This window comes from Uranotaenia lowii, chromosome 3 (assembly GCF_029784155.1).
Source record: "Uranotaenia lowii strain MFRU-FL chromosome 3, ASM2978415v1, whole genome shotgun sequence".
Lineage (NCBI taxonomy): Eukaryota > Metazoa > Arthropoda > Insecta > Diptera > Culicidae > Uranotaenia > Uranotaenia lowii.
This window is the reverse complement of record NC_073693.1, coordinates 51,830,419-51,857,929: the sequence shown is the minus strand read 5'-3', so window position 1 is coordinate 51,857,929 and position 27,511 is coordinate 51,830,419. Positions and strand designations below refer to the sequence as shown.

The 27,511-nt window shown below is 39.2% G+C and overlaps 1 protein-coding gene across 1 annotated transcript; it reads right to left on the bottom strand.

Moving 5' to 3' along the window:
• Positions 1–3,723: 3,723 nt before the first annotated feature.
• On the bottom strand, positions 3,724–27,258 carry LOC129751927 (protein nervous wreck). The gene is made up of 9 exons (XM_055747715.1): positions 26,647–27,258; positions 23,840–24,069; positions 14,195–15,278; positions 13,990–14,125; positions 13,175–13,746; positions 12,876–13,116; positions 12,688–12,807; positions 12,581–12,603; positions 3,724–6,477 (listed from the first exon to the last, which is right to left on the bottom strand). Exons 1-9 carry the CDS (start codon positions 26,665–26,667, stop codon positions 5,788–5,790), a joined length of 3,117 nt encoding a protein of 1,038 aa, XP_055603690.1. The 5' UTR covers positions 26,668–27,258; the 3' UTR covers positions 3,724–5,787.
• Positions 27,259–27,511: the final 253 nt, after the last annotated feature.

The following is a 27,511-nucleotide window of genomic DNA, read 5'->3' as shown; positions in this document are numbered from 1 at the left end:
CCGCGTGCGCGATAGAATTTTGTGATTTAAATTTGAATTATAATTAGTATGAATATTAAAAATATTAATCAAAAATCGTTCTAGTGCAAGTGAATATTGTGAAATTAGTGTGATTATGTCGTCGATTACAGTTGAGTTCCCTTTCTGCTGGCATCGAAAAAGGTAAGTTAAAGCAAAATTCTATTTTTTGCATCTTGCATGGCATGCTTTTCGCGTGGTTCCGTTTTCCTTTCGTTCCGAAGGATGCAATGGTTCGTAAATGAATAGGGTGTTTCAATGCAAGAACATAAATGAGAAATTTTCTTCAATAGTCCTATTTACCGGTAGTTGATTTGGGTCATAAATATTTTGTTTCATGCAACTCGACACGAAACAATTTAAAGTCTTTAATAAAAAACTTAATAAGGTGATCGCCAACCCGCCGTAGGAAGCGGCGGTCTTATTAAATTGGTCTAGGTCTGCGGGGGCTTCGAAGATCTGCGTGAAAGCTATATGGAGATCTTTCACGTTCGAACGCGCAGCGTGAGGAGTCCCCTACCAAAACGATTTTTAAAAGGCACGGTGATTAAAATAAAATAAATTAAAGTACCCAAACCTTTAACAAAATACAATACTGGTTCTAGAATAAATTTAGTTGGAAACGAATGTTCAATTCAACAAAATTACTTTGAAATTTTAATTTCAAATCATATGAAATTTAATAAATAATTTAGATTAAACAACAGTGAAAAAAACTCTGGAGATTTTTTTTTCAGGGAATTGGTTCATTCTGGTTTGATTTGAGGTATTTGTCATTCTGGGGAAAATCATTCTGGGCAAAAGTTTTCTAGTTAACGGGAAACAATGATAGATTTCTACTTATTTTTATTTTATTTATTTATTTACTATTGACTATTTAATTATTCACTTATACCGTATTTGTTTATTCCGAGCGTTGCACTAGTGCACCACTAAGTGCTGTCATCTTGTTTGTTTATTCGGACAGTGTTTCGTCTCACTACATAATTTCGGCGCGGCTCGTTCCTATCGGATACGTGGCAGGCGTCCGGCATTCGCGCAACATGTCCTGCCCAGCGTATTCGGCCAGCCTTCACCACCTTCTGGATACTGGGTTCGCTCGAATACTCCGAATGTACGCAGGTCCTCCTCAAGCAATATCCATGTCTCGTGCCCTTAGACAACGACCGATCTAATGAGCGTCATTTACAGGTTACACTTCGTGCGAGGGCTAAGTCTTCTCGACCGCAGTTGCTTGTGGAGTTCATTGTAGGCACGACTTTAGCTGGTCATTCGCCGCCGGATCTCACGGCTGGTGTCATTGTCTGCGGTCACCAGGCCGAAATAGACAAAATCTTCGACTATCTCCAGCTCGTCGCCGTCGATTGTTAAAGGGCAAACAGGAAATTATTGCGACACATTCATTAGGGCATAACTTTTGTATCATTAGGTAAAAAACAACCAAATTTTGCTCACTTTCTCATTGATGTGTATTGTTTACATGCTGTCAAACTCGAAGTCGTGTTTTTCGATTCAACGAAAATGGAGGTAGAAATCGCTGGATATATGGTCTTTCCATTCAGTGGATCTTCGAAGAAATCCACGACTAGAGGAAGAAGAAGAAGAAGAAAATGGATGTGAACCAACGCGAGTCAAGAGCACAAAATATTCTTTCCAAACACCTGAAATTTCCTGACCTGTCGCACCGGCAGTTGGGAAAAATGTTAAACAATCACCATTCAAGCGTCTCCAGATTGATGAAGCGGTTCCAGGAGCGGTTGACGTTGGACCACGGCAAATGAGATGGAAGAAAAACGGGACCGGAGAACAAAAAGGCGACGGGAAAGGTGAAACGGATGATTAAAGCAAATCCCAACGTCTCAAGCCGTGATTTGGCTAAAGAGAACGGCATGTCGCAGAGCTTCGTCCAGAATGCAAAGAAGAGGTGGACTACATACATACAAGGTACAGAACTTCCCAAACGGCGATGAGCGGCAACAATCGACGGCTAAAACTCTGGCACGGAAGCTCTACGAGAAGATGCTGACAAAATATGGCTGCTGTGTGATGGACGACGAATCGTATATAAAAGCCGATTTTAAGCTAATTCCGGGGTTGGAGTTTTTTACCGGCAAGAGCAATTTCGATGTCGACGACAAATTAAAAAAGAAGAAAATGTCGAAGTTCGCCTCTAAATATCTCGTTTGGCAGGCCATCTGCTCTTGCGGACTAAGGAGTGAGCTTTCCGAGACAAAGGGCCCAGTAAATGGCAAGATCTACAAATCTGAGTGCCTCGAGAAGCGCCTTCTGACGTTCTTGCAGCAGCACGACGAAGCTCCGCTATTTTCTCCAGATTTGGCGTCATGCCACTATTCTAAAAGTGTCCTGGAATGGTATGAGGAAAACTCTGTCCATTTTGTTCCAGAAAACATGAACCCGGCAAACTGTCCGGAGCTGCACTCGGTGGTGCAGTACTGGGCAATAATGAAGCGGGAACTTCGGAAGAGCAATAAGACAGTCAAAGACGAGAAGGACATGTTAAACAAATCTGAGAAACTGGTACTGGACGACCTGAAAAGACTGATGAAGGGTATCAAGCGAAAATGCGTCAATTTTACACTCAAGGCTCCATCGATTAACTTTTCTTTTGATTTTTTAAGCAAATATATGTATAAAACAACCCCCAAATTTTGATTTGATTCTAAACATATGAAAATTGGCATGACATTTTCGGTATCGCAATAATTTCGTGTTCGTCCTTTATTACTGGACAAGCGGGTTCGATCGGTTTCGGATCAGCAGGCCAGCATGTACTTCGTCTTGAACGTATTAATCATCAACCCAATCCTTCCTGCTTCGCATTTCAGGTTGCGATAGATCCCCTTCACCGCCGCAGATTATCTGCCGACTATATCAATGCCATCTGCAAAGCAGACAAGTTGAATGGGTCGGTTGAAAATCGTGCCCCGCATTTCGTCCACCGCTCATCGAATTATACCTTCTTTCTAGCGCCACGTTGAACATCCTGCAAGATGGACTATCACCTTGTCGAAGCCCCCTGCTTGATTCGAATGATCTCGACAATTCACCCAAAATCCGTACACAGCACTATCTCCATCGTTTTGATCAGTCTGGTCAGCTTCCCCGAAAAGCCGTTCTCTTCCATGATTTTCCAAGCTTATCACGGTCGATTGTGTTGTATGCGGCTTTGAAATAGATGTTGCGAGGGGGAGAGAGGAACTTGGTGTTCCCGGCATTTTTGGAGGATTTGTCGTAATGTGAAGATCTGGCCCGTCGTAGAACGTCCCTCCATGAAGCCGGCCTGATGACTTCCCACGAATCTGGCTTTTGGCCTTAGGCGGCGGTGTAGGATTCGAGATAACATTTGCTACAAATTTGAAATATATACAGTACTGAAGACTCGATTTTTTTCTTTTTCCATCAATCATGTAGAAAGATTGTGCAAAATCAAAAGAATTAACTTTCTACAACTACGAAAATTTATTGTAAACCAAATCATCACCACTTCTTCATTACCAACACTATTTCCTTTATTCCTTTTCCGAAAGAGTCGTTCTAGTTATTTGGTCCCTAACGAAAGTTTGGACTCTCTGGAGCCACCTTAGTTTAACTTGCGATGGTTTGTGAAAGGTTAATCGAAACACACGTGTTGCTGTTTGTCTGGTGGGATTTCTCAACTCATCATCGAATCAAATGTACCTGTAATTGACTTATTTTTATTTTTATACTTTTATTCTGTGGATAGGATACTGTCTTCCTTCTTCATCATTTTAATGACCATTTTTGCGGTGGAATTAAATACAGTTAATAGAGCATAATATTTTTCTTATTTTCCTTTCTTTTTTGTTTTTTTATATATAACCACAAATGACAATGGTGATGGTTACCAATTCCATGAGGGTGGAAAACCTAAAAATAGGAATTTATACTACTGTAAATATTGCACTTAACGTAACGTTTCTTTTCGTCCTTCATAACTCAAGCATTTTTACTTATGTTGATCAATAAATGTTAGGTTTTGTATATAGTTGCCTAATTTAAGTACTTTTTTGCTCAAAGATTTTCGATATTTGTTTCTTTCCGTGATAGGTACGAGTATAGTGTTTTTGGTTCAAGTCAAGATAATCAAACAATAGTTTATAATTCGGCGCTGATCTGCTAGTCTCGCTTTATTTCTGTTTGGAAATGGTGACTCTATGAGGTTGAAGAAATGGGTTTCTTGCCGTCTTTTTGCGTTTTTATTTATCTCGATTAGAACTAATTCAACAATAAATCCTTATTATTGCTACACATAATGCTTGACTATTGGTATCGGGAGTACTAAATTGATGTCGTGCGCTTTTTACTTACGTAAACATATGATTATTTTTTGCAGAGGATGCGTTAATGCTATTTTTTCATTCTTTTTTTTTATTACTTTAGATGGTATTTCCAATTAAGAGTTTATCAGATGGTTTGTTAAGATTATATATTTTTTGAAAGCGTTAACAGTACGAACGATCTAGAGGTTCTTATTATTCGTCAAACAGAACGCAATTTTCTACAAACGACGTTTGAAAATTATACGATTTAACTTGAAAGTTATACAAGTTACAAACGATAATCATGAAATCACGCGGTTATTTTATCAGACAAATTTATAGTTTGGTTTTTGATTGCATTTCGATAATATTAGCGTTGAAGGCTAGTGGAGAAGAGTTGCGCGACTGTCGGTTTGTTTTCTTCGATCTTTTGTTTTTTCACTATCCGGTCGATTGTTTTTTCAATAATTTTAATCTGTTAAGCGGTTCATAAGCAACCACTGCGATTGGATTTCCAGGACCAAAAGCAGCCTTCTTATAGTTATAAATAAATCGATACTAGAGGCGATAGGCTATGTGTGTTTCAGTTTCCTTCAACAATTCAGAATGATCTAGTTCTGCTCAGGTTTAGCTACCATCATATTTGTTCTATGCTTTTCTTTATTGATTACAATCGCGAAAACATACAATTTATTTTATTGTTCATGGTCGGTAAAGTTGTATCAATGGAATCTCACTTGGTTTTCATTTTAATTTTTTCATCAATACAACAATAATCAAATGAACCTTCTTTCGAAATCATCCATTACATTGAAAATTATCCCTCCGAAAGGCTTCGAAGTTAAAAATTTAAAAATAAAATACTGAACTGTTCACGTTAAATATGAAATTTGAAATCCAATTTGCTAGAAGGTATGTTCTCTATCTCTGCTCTGGATCTACATTCTGAGAGTTTGAATCTTGAAAACATTCTTGCCATTTACGGATGGAGACCTTGAAGTAATTCGCCACGAACAACGTCCAGACAGGAATCTTCCAAAACAAGGAAGCTGAAGAAGGTTTTCAGAGATATGCAGTTCATTTATCTTTGAAGGGATCGCTCACTTACGGAATGAAAAACAGCCAATCCATGAGCTGCTTGAAAATATCGCTAGTTCAGCTGAACCCGAATTTTACGTAAATTTTACCTTGAATCTGAATTAAGTTTAAATTTAGCTATTAAGATTCAGTATAATATGATAGCTTCGATCGTGTGTTTATTTTTACACAATTCTAAGTTGTTACTTGTATGTGCTTGTATGGATGATGCATTTGTAGATGCCCGTGTGTATGTTTGTATATTTTCTGGTACGATTCCGCTAAATAGAATAGAAGTAATTCGTCGATAGTAGTGAACCTTTTGCGTTTTTGTATGTTTACTATAACAGTTGTGTATGTGTTTGCCCATAACAGTAAGCGATTGTGCCCATTATGCGTTAGATTCTTTGAGATTTTGCAGCCGGGCCAGCTGATGCGGTTCCAGTTCCTCAGGAATGCTTGCCCTGCCACCGACCACTTGTTTCGGTATTTCCGGTTCCGGTTCCGGCTGACTGTTGCTGCTGCTGCTGCTACCGAATGCATCGTCGAAGTTGGCCGCAAAGTTTGCCTCGAAGTTGGCCTCGAATGTGGTCTCAAACGGTGCAACCGGGTCCTCGATAGGTGCTGCTGGGGGCTGTTCAGGTTCCTTCGCGGCCGCAGGTGGATCCGGTTTTGGCTTAACCTTGGCGATGACGGTTGGTTTGGCCGGTTTTGGGGGAGACGGAGGTTTGGCAGGTTTCGGAGGAGTCGGTGGCTTTGTCACGGGCGGTTGGGGCGGCTTCGGTTGTTCCTTGGGAGGTGAGTCCACTTTGGACTTTTCCTTTGCACTTACCTCTGCCTTTTCTTGTTCTTGCTTTTCAATGATTTCCGTTTGCTGCTCCTCGGCTGAGTCCTCGTCGGCCTGGGCGTCTTCCGGCGGAGGCGGGAACTTCTTGTCGGGCTCTTCATGCATGGGCGTGGCAGCAGTTACGATTATTTGGGCCGACATCAGATTGAGCTGGTCCTGTTCACTTTTAGCAATAGCTGCTGCTGTTTCGGTACGTGGTGGCTCCTGCTCTTCTTCTTCCTCTTCCTCCTCCTCCTTTAAAAAAAAGTTGAAAAGAAGCAAAGTTATTCTACAGGTTTAGATGGAAGTTGAAAATAAAATCTTGAATGTTTCTTTTACGTGTGACCAAAATTATTTGTCAAACCGTTGTCTTTGTTAGGCGATGAAGGTGTTTGTTTTTATTCTACAGGTTGTGCGAAGAAAATTTGTCTAGATTTATAGTGTTCGAAAAGTTACAATTAACTAAAAAAAATCACAAAATGTGTTGCTGTAAACACGGAACCTTAAGGAGTCCATTACCGAAATAAAAGCAGCTGAATTTACGGATCAACATGGTAAAAAATATTAAAAAAAAACAGATGGCGGCAACTAGGTAACCAACAAATCATAATCGGCCGCGATGTGGATAACAGGAAAAACCCCTATTTCAAAAATAGATATGATTTAAGGCAGAAACACAATACAGCGTCGGTCGTCTCTTGACGCTGAATTGTGATGCAAAAATCGTCGGGTGCGTCGCGTCCGCGTTTTAGTACTTATCGACAGCGTTGACCGCTGACGTGACGCGACGACCGACGCTGTATTGTGTTTCTGCCTTTAGTCGAGGTGCTCACGGGGGAGAGCCCCATGTTCATTGCCGGGGACTAAAACGCTTAGACCGAAAAATAGGGTCGCGGACTTACAAACCCCAAATACATATGTAACGGCCTGTAGTTGGCTAAGTGGTAATATCCGTAGTATCTCCAATGCATAATTTGAACTTGTATCATGTCAGTATTATTGGGAGTGGATCTTTGTGTGCTGAAATGTATTTCGGTAAAATGGAAATTCCACTCATAACGACTACGGAATAACTTATCGTTATTTTGACAGTCATCATGAGCTACCAAAGGTGGCTTTCCTATGGGGTTTTCTTTGAGACCAAAAAAAAAACCTGGAGGTCTTAGCATTTTGAACCCTACTGCCTTCAACTATTTTCCTCTATAAATCCGCCCGAATAGTACGTGCCGCGCAAGTTGTGATTCGAGTCTACGACGATCTCGGGAGTTAAAAGCCTAGCTATACGTTTTGGCATCCAACCTCAGCCCGGGAAAGTTTTCTGGCGGTAGCTTGTGTGCAGGTGCAAGGACGATTTTATCGGTAAGTTTGCAGTTTAGTTACCTTTGTAAACGTCTTTTTTAAGCGTTGTGTTTGGTCATTTTATGCTGCGGAGAACTACGGATATTACCCCGGCGACTAAGTTCGTGAACCTACACAAACTTCCCTCATTTCGCCAACACCATTTTGTTTAGTCTTCTCTGGAAGCCCACCCCTGGGAAGAAAGTCCGGGTTTTAAGAGACTTCAGCACATCAACTTTTTAGTTGTTGACGATGAAGTGCTGTCAAGTTGAGTCTTTTCCGAAAGGGGAACTTTGATAAGATTTATAAGGAAAACTTCACACGCCAAGTCAGTTTAAAACTAGAGAATGCTCCGGAGCCAGGCGGTATGCACGTTGCAGTAGAGACCTTGACAGTGGAATTCTTCGAAGGCCATTCAGAGAGCCATCAGTACAACTTGTAAGATATTAGAGAAGATGATTCAGAGATGGACCCGATCCATACTGCGGTACGTGGCCTGGCAAGTTGGGCAGGTTAGACAAGCAGTGTAACTTGCGGAAACTCAGTAGTTTGCAGAGACTGATAAACCTTTGAAAGTTGCCAGCTTTATGTATGGCGTATGTATGTATGTATTATGCATACCTGTGGAAACCACATAATGCCAAAGTGACGATTGAGGAACGTCCGCGGTGCATAGGAGAGGTCCATTACGATAGCGATAGCTAACGACGAACTCATGACGAGTGCCCGTGCCCGTAGATGCGTCATATAATATGCACTGCGGTTCTCATATTGAGCTTGACCCACACAATACCCATCTCGGTTCTGCTTAAAGTAGAATGTTTATTAAGGAAATTAGGAAACGACCGGTTGACGAATTGAATCTGCGATGTGACTTACAAAACTCCCTCAATTAAAACAAAAGTGCGAAAACGAAAATCTAAAGGGCGAACACGAAATTATTGTGACACATTTAACAGGGCATAATTTTTTTCTACCATTGTGTAAAAATCAACAAAATTTGGCACACTTTCTCATAGATGTGTATTGTTTACAAGCTGTGAAACTCAAAGTCGTATTTTTTGATTCAACAAAAAAAGGAAGTGAACCAACGCGAGTCCAGGGTAACAAATTCTTTCCAAAGCCCTGGAATTACCGGACCTGTCGCACCGGCAATTGGGAAAAATGTTGAACATTCACCATTCAACCGTCCCCAGAGTGTTGAAGCGGTTTCAGGAGCGGTCGACGTTGAACCAAGGCAAAGCAGCTGGAAGAAAACCGGGACCGGAGAACAAAAAGACGGAGGGAAAGTTGAAACGGATGATTAAAGCAAATCCCAACGTCTCAAGCCGTGATTTGGCTAAAAACATCGGCATGCCGCAGAGCTACACTGCCGGCCAAAAGTTTGGGATCACCCACTAAAAAACATGCTAATTTTGATCGTTCATATCTCAGCCGTCTTAGGACATATTGAAAATCTTCTGATCTCATTTGAAAGATAATGAGCAATAGCTATCTCGGAGGTATTTTGCTCAAATATAATGTTTTAGTTTTGAACTTAAATCTTAACCTAAAGTTATAACATTTTCAAAAAATCGCACTCAATATTCAAAGCCGATCATCTCGGGATAGGGTGGATCAAATCTCAAAATTTGAGTGGCATTAGAATCCCTATTCTTTACTCCTCAAAACACAATCAAAAAAATTTGAGAAAAAAATCAAGAATGTATTTTCAATTTATAAAATAGACACTTGAGTTATCGTCCAAAAGTTTGGGATCACCCCTTTGTATGGTGAGTTTGGGATCATTCTTATAAAAACATGCAAATTTTTTTTATTCATATCTTTCTCATCTAACATCGTATTGCAGATCTGAAGGGTTCATTTGGAAGCTTAGGAATTGTTGTTTATTAATAAGTTCATTCAAAAATTATATTTTAAGGTGAGAACTATTAAAAAAATCCGGGAACTTTCAAAAAAACAATTAATTTTAGGTGATTTTTTATGGTTATCACTTCAAAATATAATTTTTGAATGTATTTATTAAAAAACAACAATTTCTTAGCTTCCAAATGAACCTTTCAGATCTGCAATACGATGTTAGATGAGAAAGATATGAATAAAATGAATTTGCATGTTTTTATAAGAATGATCCCAAACTCACCATACAAAGAGGTGATCCCAAACTTTTGGACGATAACTCAAGTGTCTATTTTATTCATTAAAAATACATTTTTGAATTTTTTCTCAATTTTTTTTTATTGTGTTTTGAGAAGTAAAGAACAGCAATTCTAATGCCACTCAAATTTTGAGATTTGGTCCACCCTATCCGGAGATGATCGGCTTTGAATATTGAGTGCGATTTTTTGAAAAGGTTATAACTTTAGGTTAAGTTTTAAGTTCAAAACTAAAACATTATATTTGGGCAGAATACCTCCGAGATAGCTATTGCTCATTATCTTTCAAATAAAATCAGAAGATTTTCAATATGTCCTAAGACGGCTGAGATATGAACGATCAAAATTTGCATGTTTTTTAGTGGGTGATCCCAAACTTTTGGCCGGCAGTGTACGTCCAGAATGCAAAGAAGAGAGCTGGACTACATACATACAAGGTACAGAACTTCTTGAACCGCGATGAACGGCAACAATCGACGGCTAAAACTCGGGCACGGAAGCTCTACGAGAAGATGCTGACAAAATATGGCTGCTGTGTGATGGACGACGAAACGTATATAAAAGCCGATTCTAAGCAAATTCCAGAGTTGGAGAGCAAGTTCGATGTGGACGACAAATTTAAGAAGAAGAAAATGTCGAAGTTCGCCTCCGAATATCTCGTCTGCTCTTGCGAACTAAGTAGTGAGCCTTTCGTGACAAAGAGCACAGCAAATAGCGAGATCTACAAATCTGAGTGCCTCGAGAAGCGCCTTTTGCCGTTCTTGCAGCAGCACGACTATTTTGGCCAGATTTGGCATCATGCCACTATTCTAAAAGTGTCCTGGAATGGTATGTGGCCAATTCTGTCCATTTTGTTCCAAAGGACATGAACCCGCCAAACTGTCCGGAGCTGCGCCCGGTGAAGCAGTACATACTGGGCAATAATAAAGCAGGAACTTCAGAAGAGTCAAAGACGAACATGTTATGAAAATGGAAAAAAAAACTGTGAAATTGGTACCGGTAACACTGTAAAGACTTTGATGGAGGGCATCAAGCGAAAATGCGTTCAATTTTACATTCAAGGCTCCATCGATTTACTTTTCTTTTGATTTTCGAAGTAAATATGCACAAAACTACCTTAAACTTTTGGTTTGATTCTAAACATTGTAAGAAAATTGGCATAATATTTTCGGTGTCGAAATAATTTCGAGTTCGCCCTTTTCTAGTTTGAGCACACTAACGAAATATAGCAATATTACAATCAAAGATAAAGGGTGATACGGGCAAAATTTGGTCAATATCAACTTGACGAGTTTCTTTCAATTTTGCATTTAAAAAACCTGAACACCCCTCATTTTGAAGGTGATTGTGTGTGTGTAGAATGTTGCTCCTATTTTAATTTTGGAATTCACTCTTCAGTTGTCAAAATGCCGTCCAAGGAAGAAGAGCAGCGTATCAAAATTTTGCTCGCGCATTGCAAAAATCCGAGCTACTCGCACGCAAAGCTGGCAAAATCGCTAAAAGTTGCCAAATCAACCGTTACAAATGTAATTAAAGTGTTTGGGGAACGTTTGTCGGCAGTCAGGAAGTCTGGATCGGGGGGAAATCGAAAACCGGAAGCCGCTGAAACGACAAAGAGAGTTGCCGGTAGTTTCAAGCGAAACACTAACTAAGCTGGGTGTATCGTCTACAACCGTGCATCGAGCCAAAAAACGAGCCGGACTATCGACTTACAAGAAGGTAGTGACTCCGAATCGCGATGATACGACAGCCAAAGCGCGATCCCGGAGGCTGTACACGACGATGCTGACGAAGTTTGACTGGGTGGTAATGGACGACGAAACCTACGTCAAAGCCGACTACAAGCTGCTTCCGGGACAGGAGTTTTATACGGCAAAAGGAAGGGGAAAGGTAGCAGATATTTCCAAACACATGAAACTGTCAAAATTCGCGAAGAAATAGCTGGTTTGGCAAGCCATCTGTACCTGTGGCTTGAAAAGCAGCATTTTCGTAGCTTTCGGGAATGTCAACCAAGAAATTTACGTGAAGGAGTGTTTGAATAAACGTCTGCTGCCTTTCCTGAAGAAACGGTGGTTCCCAAGGACATGAACCCTCCCAACACACCAGAGCTCTGCCCTATTGAGAAATACTGGGCTATTGTCAAGCAGAACCTAAAGAAGACCAAAAAAACTGCTAAGGACGAGCAGCAGTTCAAGGCAAACTGGCTTTCTGCGGCGAAGAAGGTGGACAAGGTGGCTGTACAAAATCTGATGACAGAGGTTAAGCGTAAGGCCCGGCAATTCGGGTTTGGAAAAGCGGAAGCCTAACTGAATATTTTTCCTGAATTTTATACTAATTAAACTTGAAAAAGAAATTTAATTTGATTTTTTAAATAAACGATTTCGCCGATTTACACGCGTCTTGATCAAATTTTGACCGTATCACCCTTTACCTAAATAGAAGGCATTAAAGTGCTGATTTTTGATAACACATTCGCATTTCGGTTATGAAACTCCGGGAAATGTGTGTTTCAAGGATTAAAAAGTAAACAAATAAACGCTACACTTGACTAGACTCTAGTAAACCTTCGGTATGATCAGTAACCTCTTCGTGCGGATGGGAAACGAGAGAGTCCACTTGTCTTGTCTTGTCTACAAATACAACATGTGGTTGTGGTGGCTGTATCTTCTTCGAGCACAATGGCAACTATGGCAGTGACAGAAAATAAGCTCCCTCTACACGAAAAGATAAGGAAAATTATATCAGTCTAAAAAGCAGGGGCCATTATTAGGGAAATTTATCGATGTTTAGCTCTTGCAGATTGGTCAATGTTATGTCGAGAGTGATCGATAACTATAATTTGTATGTGAACGTTTAAAGGTTACCTCTGGCTCTTCACATATAACAACTGAGCAGCGTTGGAGAAACGATAGAAAATTGTTAGTTGAATTAGCGTTTTCAATTGAGTTTATATGAGAAGTTTAGTATTCACCTGGTGGAGGCTGAGATGGTGGCGGTGCCGAAAACTGGGAACCATATTTATCGTACTGATCATCGTTAAGTTCAAGTTCGAATCGATCTACAGCCGGAACTGAGTTTCTGCTCTCGGGATCTGCGTAAAATGTAAACAAAAAAATCTGTTAGATTAGAAATTCAACAATCAATTTAGGATCAATCGACCTGGGCTCTGTCCTTCCGGAGGAGTGGCCTCATGTAGAACCATCGGCGGTGGAGCTGGTGCCGCGAACATTGGTGGAGCCGATGGTGGGGGTGATTCATCTTCGGCATCCGTCAGTGGTTCCCCGTTTTCGTCACATTCTTCAACTACGAGTGACGGGAAGTTTCCAATTTTGCCTCCCAACTCACCCTCCCACCAACCATCGTCGACTCCGTGGGGGCTCTTGGTGATAAGTTTAATTATCTGTAAAAAAGGATTATTCGAACAATACTCAAATTTTAATAAACTTGCAGATTTGTACCTGTCCTTCTTCGAAAGTGAGTTCGTCTTCTGCTGTGGCATCGTAGTCATAGAGTGCAACGCAGTACATCTGCTGAATCTTGCGCGGAGCAGAGATGACTGAAATTTGATCCGGCGATTGACCAGAATCTTGCATCTGATCTTGATCCTCATTATCCACGGTATAATCGACCGAAGAGAATGAAATCTGAGAAGTTAGTTGGGCTGGTGTGTGAGTGTCCACCGGTGTATCCCGTTCCACATCCAGATAGTTATGTGGGACGAATCCTTCCTCACCACGATAGTTCCGGGCGCGCAACCATCCATCTCCATCGCCCTCGCCAACCACCTCCAGCTGCTCGCTTTCGACGATCGTTAGCTCGTCCGGATTTTGTGCGGTGTAAGAGTAGAGTGCCGTGCATTTGAATGTTTGTCCGGCACCCGATTGTTGAGCCGGAATTTGAGAAGACGGCATTGCTGCTGCAGCAGCCGTTTCAGCTTCCTCGGCGCCGGCACCCCAGTCGACGTTGATCGGGTCATCCCAGGTGTGGGAGATCTGCTCGATTTTCTGGCGTTCCTGTTCGACTTCGAAGTCTGAAAATAAGCGATGATGTTTCTTGTTTGAAAGCGCCCTGTTTTAATGTTATATATATGAGGCCCCAGATCTAAGAGGTACAAGTGCCAAAATGATCGGTTTTGAGTTTACCAAACGATTCTTCATTCTTCAAACTATAAATTGATGTTTGTTTAGAATTTTAGAATTTTATTTACATTTCTCGAAATTAGGCTTTCTTGCACTCATACTCCAAGGGCCTCATATTTAGAATTCTATCTCACCTTCATCCTCATCGCTATCGATGGGGAAACCATCCGCTGGCGGTTCCGGTTGTTTCGGTGCTGGCGATGATTCCGACATTGGTTGATCTTGTTCAGCATTGTCACTGTCATAGAATGAGTCAGAGCTGGGATTCTCCTAGAATGAATCAAAAACAACAATCAATAAAATCCACCGGTTGGAAAAACCCCCCAGACTTTAACTCACCCCTTGTCCAGAGGCATCGGTTCGCATTGACAACGAACTGGCCGATCGGGGCATCTCCTGCACGCTCAACGTTTCCGCCTCTTGGATCCATTCGTCCACGTTGATGCCGCCGACTCTCAAACACTCTAGCCGGGCTTCGGCTTTGCATTTGTAGGTTTCAGCCTTGCGAATATTTTCCCGGAACTCTTCGATCTTGGTTTCCAAATCCGGTCCGTTTTGGTCGTTCGGATCATTGCGATGGCCCGCCTCACGCAGCGCTGTGCAAATGGCCAGTTTTTTGGCGTTCTCCCTTATGACGTTGCTTTCGCGTGCCACACGACCTGCCCAGCGTTTGCCCTCTCGGTTCAAAGTTTCAGTGGCAGATTCGTGATCGGCCGTGATCTTCCTGACCGGGTCATTATCGCACGGTTCGAACTCGTACTGAATGTGTTGCTTGAGAACCGGATAGTACAGATAACAACATTGAAGATTGTACTCGCGCGTGAGCTGCTGAGCTTGGTCTCGAATCTTTCCGAAAGAGTTCTGAGTAGCCGAACAGGTCAGAAGTTCCGTACGTCCTATTAAGGCTAGATAGTCGGCTACCCGTTCGTAAACGTAATTTTCCATCGTAGCCATTGTGGTCTGCAGATCGATGGTGAAATAGTGATTCTGATGAGCGTTGGCCGATGCCAAACTCAAAATGTAATCGTTACGAGCCCCGGTAGATTTCTCCTCAAGCTGTTCCTTACGCGAAGTCACTCGAGCACTATTCTTCTGCAGCGATGTTATCGACTGGAAAAATGATCCCTTTTTCTTCTTCAACTTTTCCTCTATGTCACGCGCTTTGTCACGCACATCATGAGCGCAATGTTCCTCGTCGAAATAACACTTTTTGGTTTTGTCCACATCCTGCACCGAGAGCTGGAGTTCTTTCTGGACCACGGCCAGATGCTCGACACATTTCTTGCTGGTGCCGAGCTTGCTGCTGCGAAGAAGTTTGGCCTCATCTGCTATCTGCTGCTGGAACACTTCTACTGCGGCCAGCCTAGCCCTGGCGAGCTTTTCGTTCTCCTCCAGAACCGTCTGCCATACGCTCCACATATTCCTGATGGAAAATGAGAAAGAAAAGAGGCTTAGAACTGGAGATGTACCGAATATTCGGTCGGCCGAATACATGTAAATTTTTTTAAATGATTTTGGATAATTCATAAAATATCCAAACGTATGTTGTAAGACCAGGCCCACCAATGGTTGCTAAACCTCGAATCGCGTACATTCAGCAACATATCTATCAACCCATCATCGCACCAACAGTCGCTAACTTGATTCGAGAAATAGCATTCGAGCAGTAGGTTGTTACAGGATGCGTTTATGTAGCAACCCGGTAGCAACGCAGCCGGTCGTCTCTATCAGAAAATAAACAAACACCAACCAAGATGGCAACAATGGATGCGAAAATCAGTAAGTAGATAAAAACGCAACCAATCAAAGCATCTTAAATACCGACCGAAATAGCAACGCCCGGTGGGTTTGGTCTAAAGCTACACAATCATTATAAATTTGTGGTTTCAGCAAAACATCTAAGGTGTACCCGCGAATCTTTCACTGTAGATCATACAGGAGAATGCTGACAAGTATCGCTTTATACTTTGATTTTAGTTTATTCTAGATTTTCTGTATATATTCATGCTTGCCCATAAATCCAGTGAAGATTCCAGATAAGCCTAATCTGGCCGGAATGTCTAGATATTTTTAAAGCTTTCCAAATTTTGATCGGGTTTATTCAGATTAATTGCTAAATCAAATAAAAAACTCAAATTTCTCTTTGAAAATTTTTAGATTTTGTGTTAATAACAATTTCCCAAAAATTTCAAAATAAATGTAATTTTTGCCCTTTTTTTAATTATTTTCTCATAAATCGTCCTGAATGCCTGACCGTGTGGATACGTGTGGTTGAAAGTATGGTATGCTCAAGGTTAAAGATCATCGTTCTTTTTAATAAATATTTTGAAGATATCTTGCTCAAACTCGACCTTTATCTAATTAAATATCAAAGAAGCACTTTCGAATAGCTTGGCACCTGTTCCGACATGTTTTGTTTCAGATTTCACAGGAACGCAATCTCTTTGGTGATAAACGCCCTAGAAGCGACTAGACCAACTTGCCTAACTGCCATTGCTTATTAACTTAGCCCCAAGTACACGCTCTCTCCTATTAGGAGGGCGCAGCAGTTGCATAGAAGATGCTCTGCAGTTTCTTTTTCGAGCCCCCTTGGTTCAAGCAACGAGCAAACAGATTCGTGGGAAGTCATCAGGCCGGCTTCATGGAGGGACGGTCAACGACGGACCAGATATTCACATTACGGCAAATCCTCCAAAAATGCCGGGAACACCAAGTCCCTACGCACCATCTATTCATCGACTTCAAAGCCGTCTACGACACGATCGACCGTAACGAGCTAACTATGGAAAATCATGGACGAGAACGGCTTTTCCGGGAAGCTGATCAGACTGATCAAGGCGACGATGGATGGAACGCAGTGCTGTGTGCGGATTTCGGGTGAATTGTCGAGTTCATTCGAATCGCGCAGGGGGCTTCGACAAGGTGATGGTCTATCCTGCATGATGTTCAACGTGGCGCTAGAAGGTGTTATTCGACGAGCGGTGGGCGAAATGCGGGGCACGATTTTCAACAGATCCAGTCAACTTATCTGCTTTGCCGATGACATTGATATAGTCGGCAGATCATCTGCGGCGGTGGAGGGATCTACCGCAAACTGAAACACGAAGCAGGAAGGATTAGGTTGATGATTAATACGTCCAAGACGAAGTACATGCTGGCCTGCGGATCCGAGACCGACCGAACCCGCTTGTCCAGTAATAACAAGGTCACGATAGACGGCGACGAGCTGGAGATAGTCGAAGACTTTGTCTATCTCGGCTCACTGGTGACCGCAGACAATGACACCAGCCGTGAGATCCGGAGGCGAATTATCAGCGGAAGTCGTGCCTACTATGGACTCCACAAGCAACTGCGGTCGAGAAGACTTAGCTTTCTCACGTAACCTGTATATGACGCTCATTAGACCGGTTGTTATCTACGGGCACGAGACATGGATATTGCTCGAGGAGGACCTGCGTACACTCGGAGTATTCGAGCGACGAGTGTTAAGAACCATCTTTGGCGACGTATAGGAGAACGGAGTTTGGAGGCGAAGGATGAACCACGAGCTCGCGCGACTCTACGGCGAACCCAGTATCCAGAAGGTGGTGAAGGCTGGCCGGATACGCTGGGCGGGACATCTTGCGAGAATGCCGGACGACTGTCCTGCAAAACAGGTGTTTGCTACGAATCCGGTAGGAACAAGACGAGCGGGGGCGCAACGAGTGAGGTGGTTAGACCATGTGGAGCGTGATCTGGCGAACGTGGGATGTCCGAGAAATTGGAGAACGGTTGCCATGGACCGAGTGATTATAGGAATTATGTTCGTCAAGTTATGTCGTGAGACGGTATACTATGTAAATAATTAATAATGGTTCAATGAATCTTGAACCAAGCGCACGACTCTCCAAAACATGTTGAACCTAAGCAAGCACGAGTTAAGTACTTACACAGGTCTCTTGACCGGACATTGTCCTACAAAACTACATCTCAAACGGATAAACATTGTTCAAAACGATGACTGTCGGGTCTGCGGGCTCGGAAAAGAAACTGCAGAGCATCTTCTATGCAACTGCTGTGCCCTGCTAAATAGGAGAGAGCGTGTACTTGGGGCTAAGTTAATAAGCAATGGCAGATAGGCAAGTTGGTGATAAATTTGCTGTGGCTCCATAGAGTGCTAATAACCCTAAGTATCTCTACATTTTATATCGACTGGAACTGGACGGCCTATAGCAATGATCATTTAGTATCACTTTGTTTCGATGATAGCTACGTTATTAGAGCTCGGATATGCAAAAATTTAGCAGCGTGTGTTGGTTATAAAAAGGACTATCGTATCTGTCAATTTCAGATTTTTAAATTTACTTGAGTTTGAGATATTTACGATGCAGAAAGACATGATAAAAAATTTTTTCGCACAATCGCTTTAGAAATTCTTCATTGTCGATTTGAAAATTCATGAACTGTTGATTTTTTCTGAAACTTTTTTGGGCTCAAATGGTTAAGAAGTATAAGAAGCCACTCTAGGATGCTCACGGAGTTCAAACCATACATCGTAGTGGAATCCTTGATCTCAACTAAGGTTAAAAATCTTTGGTTATTGGGGATAACTTAATGCAGACTCCTTAACTTAGCAGTAAATCCGTTTCCGGCAGGCAAAAAGTGCTGTCTGTCTAGTAGACACCCAAAAAATAACAATGGGCAGTTACATGGATCTATGCAACCGGTTTTTGCGCAATGTGACAGATATGTTCTGATAGACAAAGAAATTTATGTTGAAACCGAATTTAAGAGGTCAAATTCTTCGAGATGCCTACTCATGAAAAGGTTCCAACCAGATTCCAATTTGTTTTTCCAGGTTAATTTGTGTAAAATATCATGATTTTGTAAAGGTTTTGCGTCATAACTGAAAAAGTGTGCAAAGATAAAAAAGAGATTTTATAATAAGGTAAGAGTATTTCTTGAAATCAACAGTAATTTTTTTTTATATATTTTTACATTAAATATCATATAAACACCTTCATTTTCTCCATAGAAAGTTTTTCGATCAAATGACTAGTTTTTGAAATACACACGTTTGTAACTGGCCGGGTTCTTAATGATCATAGCCTTAGTAGGGTAAAAATTTAGCAAGACTTCTTAATTTCGTCCGTACTTGTGAGGTTGTTTGACACTGTTTGAAGTTTTTAAAGACTTCACGAAATATCTGCTGTTAGTTTTTGGTTTTTTGGTAATCATCCATAAAGGTTATGTGAGTTCATTTCATTATTAACGCCGGGTTTAAGATGATAAAAGAGCATCCCTAATTAGACATGATTTAAAGGAAAATATTGGATACTAATTGTAAGGTGGCTCCAGAGAGGCGATAAGAAGATTCTTTAGATAAAACACGAACAAACATTTAACGTAGGAAATATTTTAGACAGTTTTTTTTTCTTTAATTTTCTAATATCATGTTTAAAAATGTAGGTTATAATTTTTTGTTGAAATGGGACGTCACTTCAATTTGAACTAACTTTAACTAACATTACTTTTTTTTTCTTTGGTGATACTTTTTGGTCAAATTTCTATCGGAGACACATCAACTAAAGCTTGCTTCATTTAATTGGAACAAACTTTTGCTCATATTCAGGGTTGCTAGCGAACCGGAAAAACCGGGAATACCGATAAAACTTTGGAATTTCATCGCGTCACCGGGAAATCGGGATAAACCCGGGAATTTCGGCACCTCACCGGGAAAATTGCCATTGTTTGAAAAATATCCAGAGAATTTCAAAAATCTTTTGAAATTAACTTTTTAATGTAAGAGTAGTTTTTGACAGTCTCGATATAGATTTACCTGGTAAACGAATATATTCGTATATTAGTAGACAGACAAAGCTTAACACTAAACGTACCGGAGGCGGTCAAATGACGGTTTTTGAACTTTAAACGATGATTACGCCTTATATGATTGTTTTTTCGCAAATTTAACGACAAGACTATTTTTGTTTTTGAAATGCAAGTATTTTTACGTTTTTAAATTTTTTTTAAGTGTTACGGCTTTCGAATAACGTATGTGGTATACCTATTCATACCGCGAGCGGTCAAATGACGGCAAACACCGTTTTCGCTAAAGCTCCCTTGTTTCTCAACCGATTTCTATCAAATTTAAAGTTTTGAATAGCTTATAATTCGACTCAAATATGTTTCTCAGACAATTTTCATCTACAATCAATAACTTTAAAGTTATTTACAGTACAAGAAAAAATTTATGAAAAAACATGCTTCAGGAAAAAGGTTGTAAATCAGTTATTAAGTGCTCGAAAAAAATTTCACTTAGTGCCTGAGAAAGCTGAAGTTAGAAGCTATATGTTACACATATGGAAAATTTTTTTGAAAATTTTCTAAGATCATGGCTACAAAAAATGTAAAAAAGTTGTGTAAAACCCGTACTTTTCAATCAATCAACCGCCAAAGCTGTTCCTGTTACAGTAGAAAATTTTGAAAAAGTGAATTGAAAAGTAGACGTAATTTGTCACATTTTGGCATCTTAAGATTTTTTGAAATACGAAGTACATAATTTATGACGACTTTTCAAAGGTAGCTGTTTTTCGAACTTTTTATCATTTTGGATTTTCTAAGACAATTCCTACACCTAAGCTCAGCTTTGCACTGGGTTTTGAGTACGTTAACGTAAGGTTTAGGCAATAAAACTATATGCAAAAGAAAGCTTATTTCATACCGGTTCTAGTGGTGTAACTGCATTGGCGGTGCAATGCTTGGCAAAAATATGATAAATAAAACAGTGAACTAGTTTCTGAATTTTGAGAAGTCAGCACAAATTCTTGCTTGGCAGACGGGCGCAGTGGGTGGTAATATCTCAAAGCTATTTTGCACACGAAGACGGATGAAAGGAAATGAAAAAACAAACGAGCATTCGCTCAAATTTTCTGGTTTTACTTTCAGAAATATATTTATTATATTTTTTTCAAGCATCGCACCGCCAATGCAGTTACATCACTAGAACCGGTATGAAATTTGCTTTCTTTTGCATATAGTTTTATTGCCTAAACTATACGTTAACGTACTCAAAATCCAGTGCAAAGCTGAATTTAAGTGTAGGGATTGTCTCAGAAACTCCAGATTCATAAAAAGTTCGCAAAACAACTACCTTTGAAAAGCCGTCAAAAATTATGTATTTAGTATTTTAAAAATCTAAAGATGCCAAAATGTGACAAATTACGTCTCCTTTTCAATTCACTTTTTCAAAATTTTCTACTGTAACAGGAACAGCTTTGGCGGTCGATTGATTGAAAAGTACGGGTTTTACACAACTTTTTTACATTTTTTGTGGCCATGATCTTAGAAAATTTTCAAAAAAAATTTCCATATGTGCAACATATAGCTTCTAACTTCAGCTTTCTCAGGCACTAAGTGAAATTTTTTTCGAGCACTTAATAACTGATTTACAACCTTTTTCCTGAAGCATGTTTTTTCATAAATTTTTTTTTGTACTGTAAATAACTTTAAAGTTATTGATTGTAGATGAAAATTGTCTGAGAAACATATTTGAGTCGAATTATAAGCTATTCAAAACTTTAAATTTGGTAGAAATCGGTTGAGAAACAAGGGAGTTCTAGCGAAAACGGTGTTTGCCGTCATTTGACCGCTCGCGGTATGAATAGGTATATACAAAGTGTCGGTATGTTTAGTGTTAAATCACTTTTTCAACTGATTGCGGAGAAAATATGAGATAGCTCATATTCTCTCTCTCCGCAAGTGTGCTACACTTACAAGCATAACTCTATTGTCTTAAATTTAATAATGAAACTATATTGGACAAAACTAAACACAAAACGTTTGGTAACTCAACGATACCAAGTTTGTCGAATGTCGGTATTTTTCGGCGTATATTTCTTTGCGTTCCTTAATATGGAATTTTAAACTTTGAGTACCTAAGTTATTCCACTGCAATCATCCATGAAAATATATTAGCGGAAACTAAAAATCAATATTCTAGTTCTGTTTCTCCGATCAATAATACACTGGCTGTAGAAGGCGATTTTAAATAAGTCTGTTCGAAATAATATTTCGTTTTTTTAACACAGAAAATTATAAAATATAACTTTTCAAAAAACAAAAGATAAAGGAAGTGCTGATTTTTGTTCTGATCCATGCCAAAGCGCGTAAATTTTGATTTTTGACTTCTAAAAATTTTCTTGTAGTAAGCTACATGAAATTGAAAAAACAAACAAATTTGTTTTAAGCTCAATGTAGTTGACTTAAAAATGCCTAAAACGTTGTTTTTTTTTACCGAAAATTGACTTCGTGTGCTTTTTATACAAACAATTTTCTAGACAATTAAATAATACTCATTGCATGATTGCAGTCACTCGATTAAAAACCCCAATACGAAACTGGTACGCACTCCGCATGTATTTTAATTGTAACAAAAGTATTGTTAACTTTACCCTCATTCCCCTCGCTTGATCCATTAGATGAGTCGGAATCTTACTTCTCTGTGGCTCCAGAGAGTAGATAAAACTTTCTTTTTTTAAATAAAATATCTTCTTACAATTTTATATTCACCCAAAACTCTATATTAATTCTGAAATGTTTCAAACAGTCCTTCAATTTTTCTAAAAATTTCTGTTTACGTAGCTGAACATTCGATCATGAAATGTATTTTGGAAAAAAATTTAAAAAAAACAGGCGTTGGCTGACTGATTGTTGCATAGAGAACATGATAAATCTCTTCATAAAATTACTGTTTACTTGTTTCATCACTTCTTTCCTGTTTCGTGTTTTGAGAGCAGAGGAAGAAAATAACAGATCTCATGAAGTTGTTTGATTGAATCGGAAAAAAAAAAATAAAGAATGTATTAACAGAATGTTTCCATAAAAATCTAAGTTTTAAAAATAAAGTTGTTTAAAATAAGTCTGACTTGTAAAATATTGTCAAATATTTTTCTGTTTAAGCAATTCTATAACAATAAAGGCATTTTTTTATTTCACAGGTAAGGAATATGCACCAAACCAAAATAAATTCAATTGAGCTGCTGGTGAGTAATAGTCTGTAATTTATGAATATTTTATTGATTTCTATGTTGATATATTCATTGTTCACCACAAACGAGTATAAAAGTGAGGGCTTACAAAACTCACAATTAATGAAAATCAGAGATGAAATAACTCAATTGGCTCGAGATGTTGGGAATGTGTACATCGCCAACAGTTAAAATCTTGATCGTTGAAAATTTGGACTCAAAGGGGGCTCCAGAGAGTCCCTTGTAAGACGTTTTCATGACCTTATCCAAAACTACAATCATAAAGCGCTAAATCATTCACATCTTAGAGATACTCGACCGACAGAAATACAAAAAATAAAATTATGACATATGAGCCTATCTCTTATTGATATTTTTGGTTTTCCCACTCTACTTTTATGAACGGAATGAAAAAAAATTTTTTTGTCAAAATAATATCCAGTGATTTTCAAGTTATAAAAAAACCATATTGACCTATTTCGATGAAGAGCTACTGCTTCAAACCTGATTCGGTCTAGTGCCACAGTTGGTTAAGCTTTATCACCAACCGGAACTTCGAATCTAAAATTTCACACCCACTCAAACACATCAGACCGAAGACCAACTGACATCATTAAACGGCATTCATCATTGTTATCTCATTTGGCAAACCGCCCCGAAAACGTTGCTCCTTAACGAGTTGGAGATAGATTTTATTTTTTTTTATACTGATGCTGTTCTTGGATGCGTTCGTTTCCTTTTATTCTAAATTTAAATTAATGTTATCAAACTTCCAAAAATAGCCAAAAACAGATTTACCTCATCGAATTTAGATTTGTGGGAAAACAAAACTCAATTCCCCCTTCCTCTAGATTCTGTGTTCTTCCGTCGATTTATTTATGTTGGGTAGCGTAATAATAATAAAATTCAAGCCATATATACGTAGGTATCTTTGTATGTAGTATGTGTTCTGTGAGGAATAGGCATTGATATTTACCATCGTTCGTCGGCGCCATCCATTTTAATTTCCGGTATGCAGGCTTGCTTTTTGTTGAGGAAGGCGGACGAAATTTTGAGCAGCGCCTCGCTGTACGACTTCTCGATGGCGGAACGCTTGAGCGTAAACTGCCGGATGTCCTCCAGCAGTTCGCACTCATTCTGATTCTTGAGCGCTAGCTTAGCGAGCTGTTCGGTGTGCAGGTTCTTGAGGAATTTTGTGTAGTTGCCCTAGAATGATGAGGAAAATTGGGACTAAGATTAGCGAATTTGAGTTCTGAATAAGAACTGTGAGTGAGAATAAAATTCAACATCATGATTTTGAAACGGACCCCAGCATAAAACCACGATATAAATTCAGGAATGGAAGTCAGACTTCAGATGTAGATTTCTGATTGAAATTTCTGAGTGAGATTTCAAATCTAGATTAAAAATTCAGATTTCAGTTTCAGAGTTCAGATTCAGATTTCAGATTCAGATTTCAGATTCAGATTTCAGATTCAGATTTCAAATTTCAGATTCAGATTTCAGATTCAGATTTCAGATTCTATTAATTATGATTAATCATCGTGATTTATGTTTTTGAAATAAATTGAAATTAAAGAAAAAATAAAAAATAAAAAAAAATTCCACCCGCTCATTTTCAACACCTATAATTTTCTTCTAATCTTCTTCTATCCATCTATAATTTTCAATTCTTGAAATGTTCTCACTATCAGAACATAACATTCACCGATAAGGCCGTAAAAAATAATTTCAAAAAGATTTCAGATTCAGATTTCAGATTTCAGATTCAGATTCAGATTTCAGATTCAGATTTCAGATTTCAGATTCAGATTCAGATTCAGATTTCAGATTTCAGATTCAGATTCAGATTTCAGATTCAGATTTCAGATTCAGATTTCAGATTCAGATTTCAGATTCAGATTTCAGATTCAGATTCAGATTTCAGATTTCAGATTCAGATTTCAGATTTCAGATTTCAGATTTCAGATTTCAGATTTCAGATTTCAGATTTCAGATTTCAGATTTCAGATTTCAGATTCAGATTTCAGATTCAGATTTCAGATTTCAGATTCAGATTCAGATTTCAGATTTCAGAATCAGATTTTAGATTCAGATTTCAGATTCAGATTTCAGATTCAGATTTCAGATTCAGATTTCAGATTTAGATTTCAGATTCAGATTTCAGATTCAGATTTCAGATTCAGATTTCAGATTCAGATTTCAGATTTCAGATTCAGATTTCAGATTTCAGATTCAGATTTCAGATTCAGATTTCAGATTCAGATTTCAGATTCAGATTCAGATTTCAGATTTCAGATTTCAGATTTCAGATTTCAGATTCAGATTTCAGATTCAGATTCAGATTCAGATTTCTGATTCAGATTTCAGATTCAGATTTCAGATTCAGTCTGTTGTGGTATGAGCCTACTTGGTTGAATGATTCAACTGAATCAAAGCAATCGAAAGATTCCTTTTAATTCAACCACGGTAAATGATAAGTTCATATACCAGTATTTCGATAGCAACTTACTACCTTCTTCAGTGAACGTTTTCGATTGATGAATGTGTATCGTTTCCCTCCCTTATATTGTCCGGGTTAGGTAAGCTACTACTACTAGGTAGCAAAAACCTCCGAATGCTCGGCAATTGTGCCGTTGTCTGTTTTTTGGGTCTACCTACCCTATTCTGGGTGTTTTCTGGTAGTGCTAAATTGTTTTCTACCCGTTTTTGGGCATTGTCAGGTAAATTATTGTATTTCTTTTTACCTAAGAATTTGAACAACCAAGTGTGCCCTGGTCCGGTGTCTCCGTTTAAGAGATGAACTGATTTTTCATTGAGATTTCAGATTCAGATTTCAGATTCAGATTTTAGATTCAGGTTTCAGATTCAGATTTTAAATATAGTTTTCAAATTCAGATTTCAGATTTAGATTTTTGATTTAGATTTCAGAATTCAAATCTCAGATTCTGAGTTCAGACTCAGATTTCGGATTCGGATTTCAGAGATTCAGTGATTTGAATATAAGATTTAGAAATAAAATGAATGCAGATTATAGGTTCAGAGATCCGAGTTCAGATTTAGATTCAAGATTCAGATTTCAGATTATGTTTTCAGATGCAGAATTCCAGCATAAATTTCCAGATGCAGAATTCAGATAAAGATACCAGATTCAGATTTCACATTAAGATTCAGATTCAGATTCCAGATAGAGATTCAATATTTAGGATTTAAAATTTTCAGTTTTAAATTAAAATTTAGAATCCAACCTTACAACTTCTAAGCTTTATGGAAAATGATGTCTTCACTCTTGTTAAACTTAATATTACAAATTATGTTTAAAATGAAATGTTTTCTATGTCAATTTCCAACTAAAACTATATTCGATATAATTCTCATAACCTTAGAACGAGAATATTCAGATTAAAAAGGCAGAAAATTAAACTTTAAACCATAACAAAAAATTCCGAATTGGAACGGAATATTTCAGTGAGAATTCAAGAATTGAAATTCACCTAAATTTGCAATCTTCCTGAGAATTATTGTTGAGTTGAATTTAATGTCAGAATAAGCGTCTCTTAAGCGAAAAACTGGTTCAATTACCAGTTTTCCGGAACGAAATTTACTATTCTGCGTTCTCGAATATTCATAACTCGTTTGTTTCTCCATTTTTTTTCTCGAGATAGGTGCTAAATTCAATATTCATTTCTTCGAAATTATTATTTTTTCCACATAGTAGTCATCCCATGAAAATTACACACATACACTGGCGCATGAATAAAAAATCGTTCTTATTTTTCTTACTTTTCGAGGTGGGGGCTGCATTTTGCTATCGCTGACTTTTTCGAGTTTCGACTGGGGGTATAATTAACGCCACTCAACGGACGCAGCAGAAAGCTTTCGATTGGTTCAGATCCTTTTCTCGGTTTTCGAGAGCTTCCGAGGGGTCTGTATTTAATCCAAGTAAGGTATCCAAACAGGACCCGGAAACCGACCAGACGCACGCTAGACTCGCTCGATGATCCCGTGGCCCGAAATCCACCCGGATCAATAATAGATGACGTTTTTCCAGCCCTCTTTTTCACTGTATCCCCACACAGAGGCCCCGTGTTCCGGATGAAAATGAATGGGCGAAAAATCGACTTCAATGGGCACAACCACAAGACAACTTGGACCGATTAGCGATGGCCATTGGCACTGTCCTTGATCAGTAAATAGGAAATTCCGACGATCCGCATACCGTTTATGTAATCCAAACGCGAAAAACTCTATCCGATATCACATTTTCCACCCTTTCGAGACACACTAGGAATAGCGAAAAATTCCTCAGCACCCCAGCGAGAAGGAAAAATGTTACACACTTATCGTGGTATCGATTCTCCGAGTTTTCATCCCCTTTTATCGTCGCGTAGGAAAAGTGAATGGAAAACGGCTTTCATTGAGGCTTTCCTTTGGCTGGCAGGCAGCTCACGTGTTCTCTTCTCATCCTGCGTTAACTTGGACTCGCTCATGTTCGCTTCGCTTTTCTCACACTCGAACGTCAGTTTCTGGCTGCTGATTGCTGGATGGATTGGAGTGTTGTGTGTTGGGCCTAGTGAATCCTGGAAAAGCTCCCCCATTTCGAACTCATCCTGTCGGAACGGATTTGGTGAGCTAACCGAGCTACATA

Bases quoted from the DNA above. Each gene is read 5' to 3' on its own strand.
- LOC129751927 (XM_055747715.1), bottom strand. From the start codon at position 26,667: ATGCAGCCCCCACCTCGAAAA. The intron at 13,747-13,989 runs GTGAGATAGAAT...GCTTATTTTCAG, and splicing joins CGATAGCGATGAGGATGAAG to ACTTCGAAGTCGAACAGGAA. The intron at 12,604-12,687 runs GTGAATACTAAA...AACGCTGCTCAG, and splicing joins ACCATCTCAGCCTCCACCAG to TTGTTATATGTGAAGAGCCA.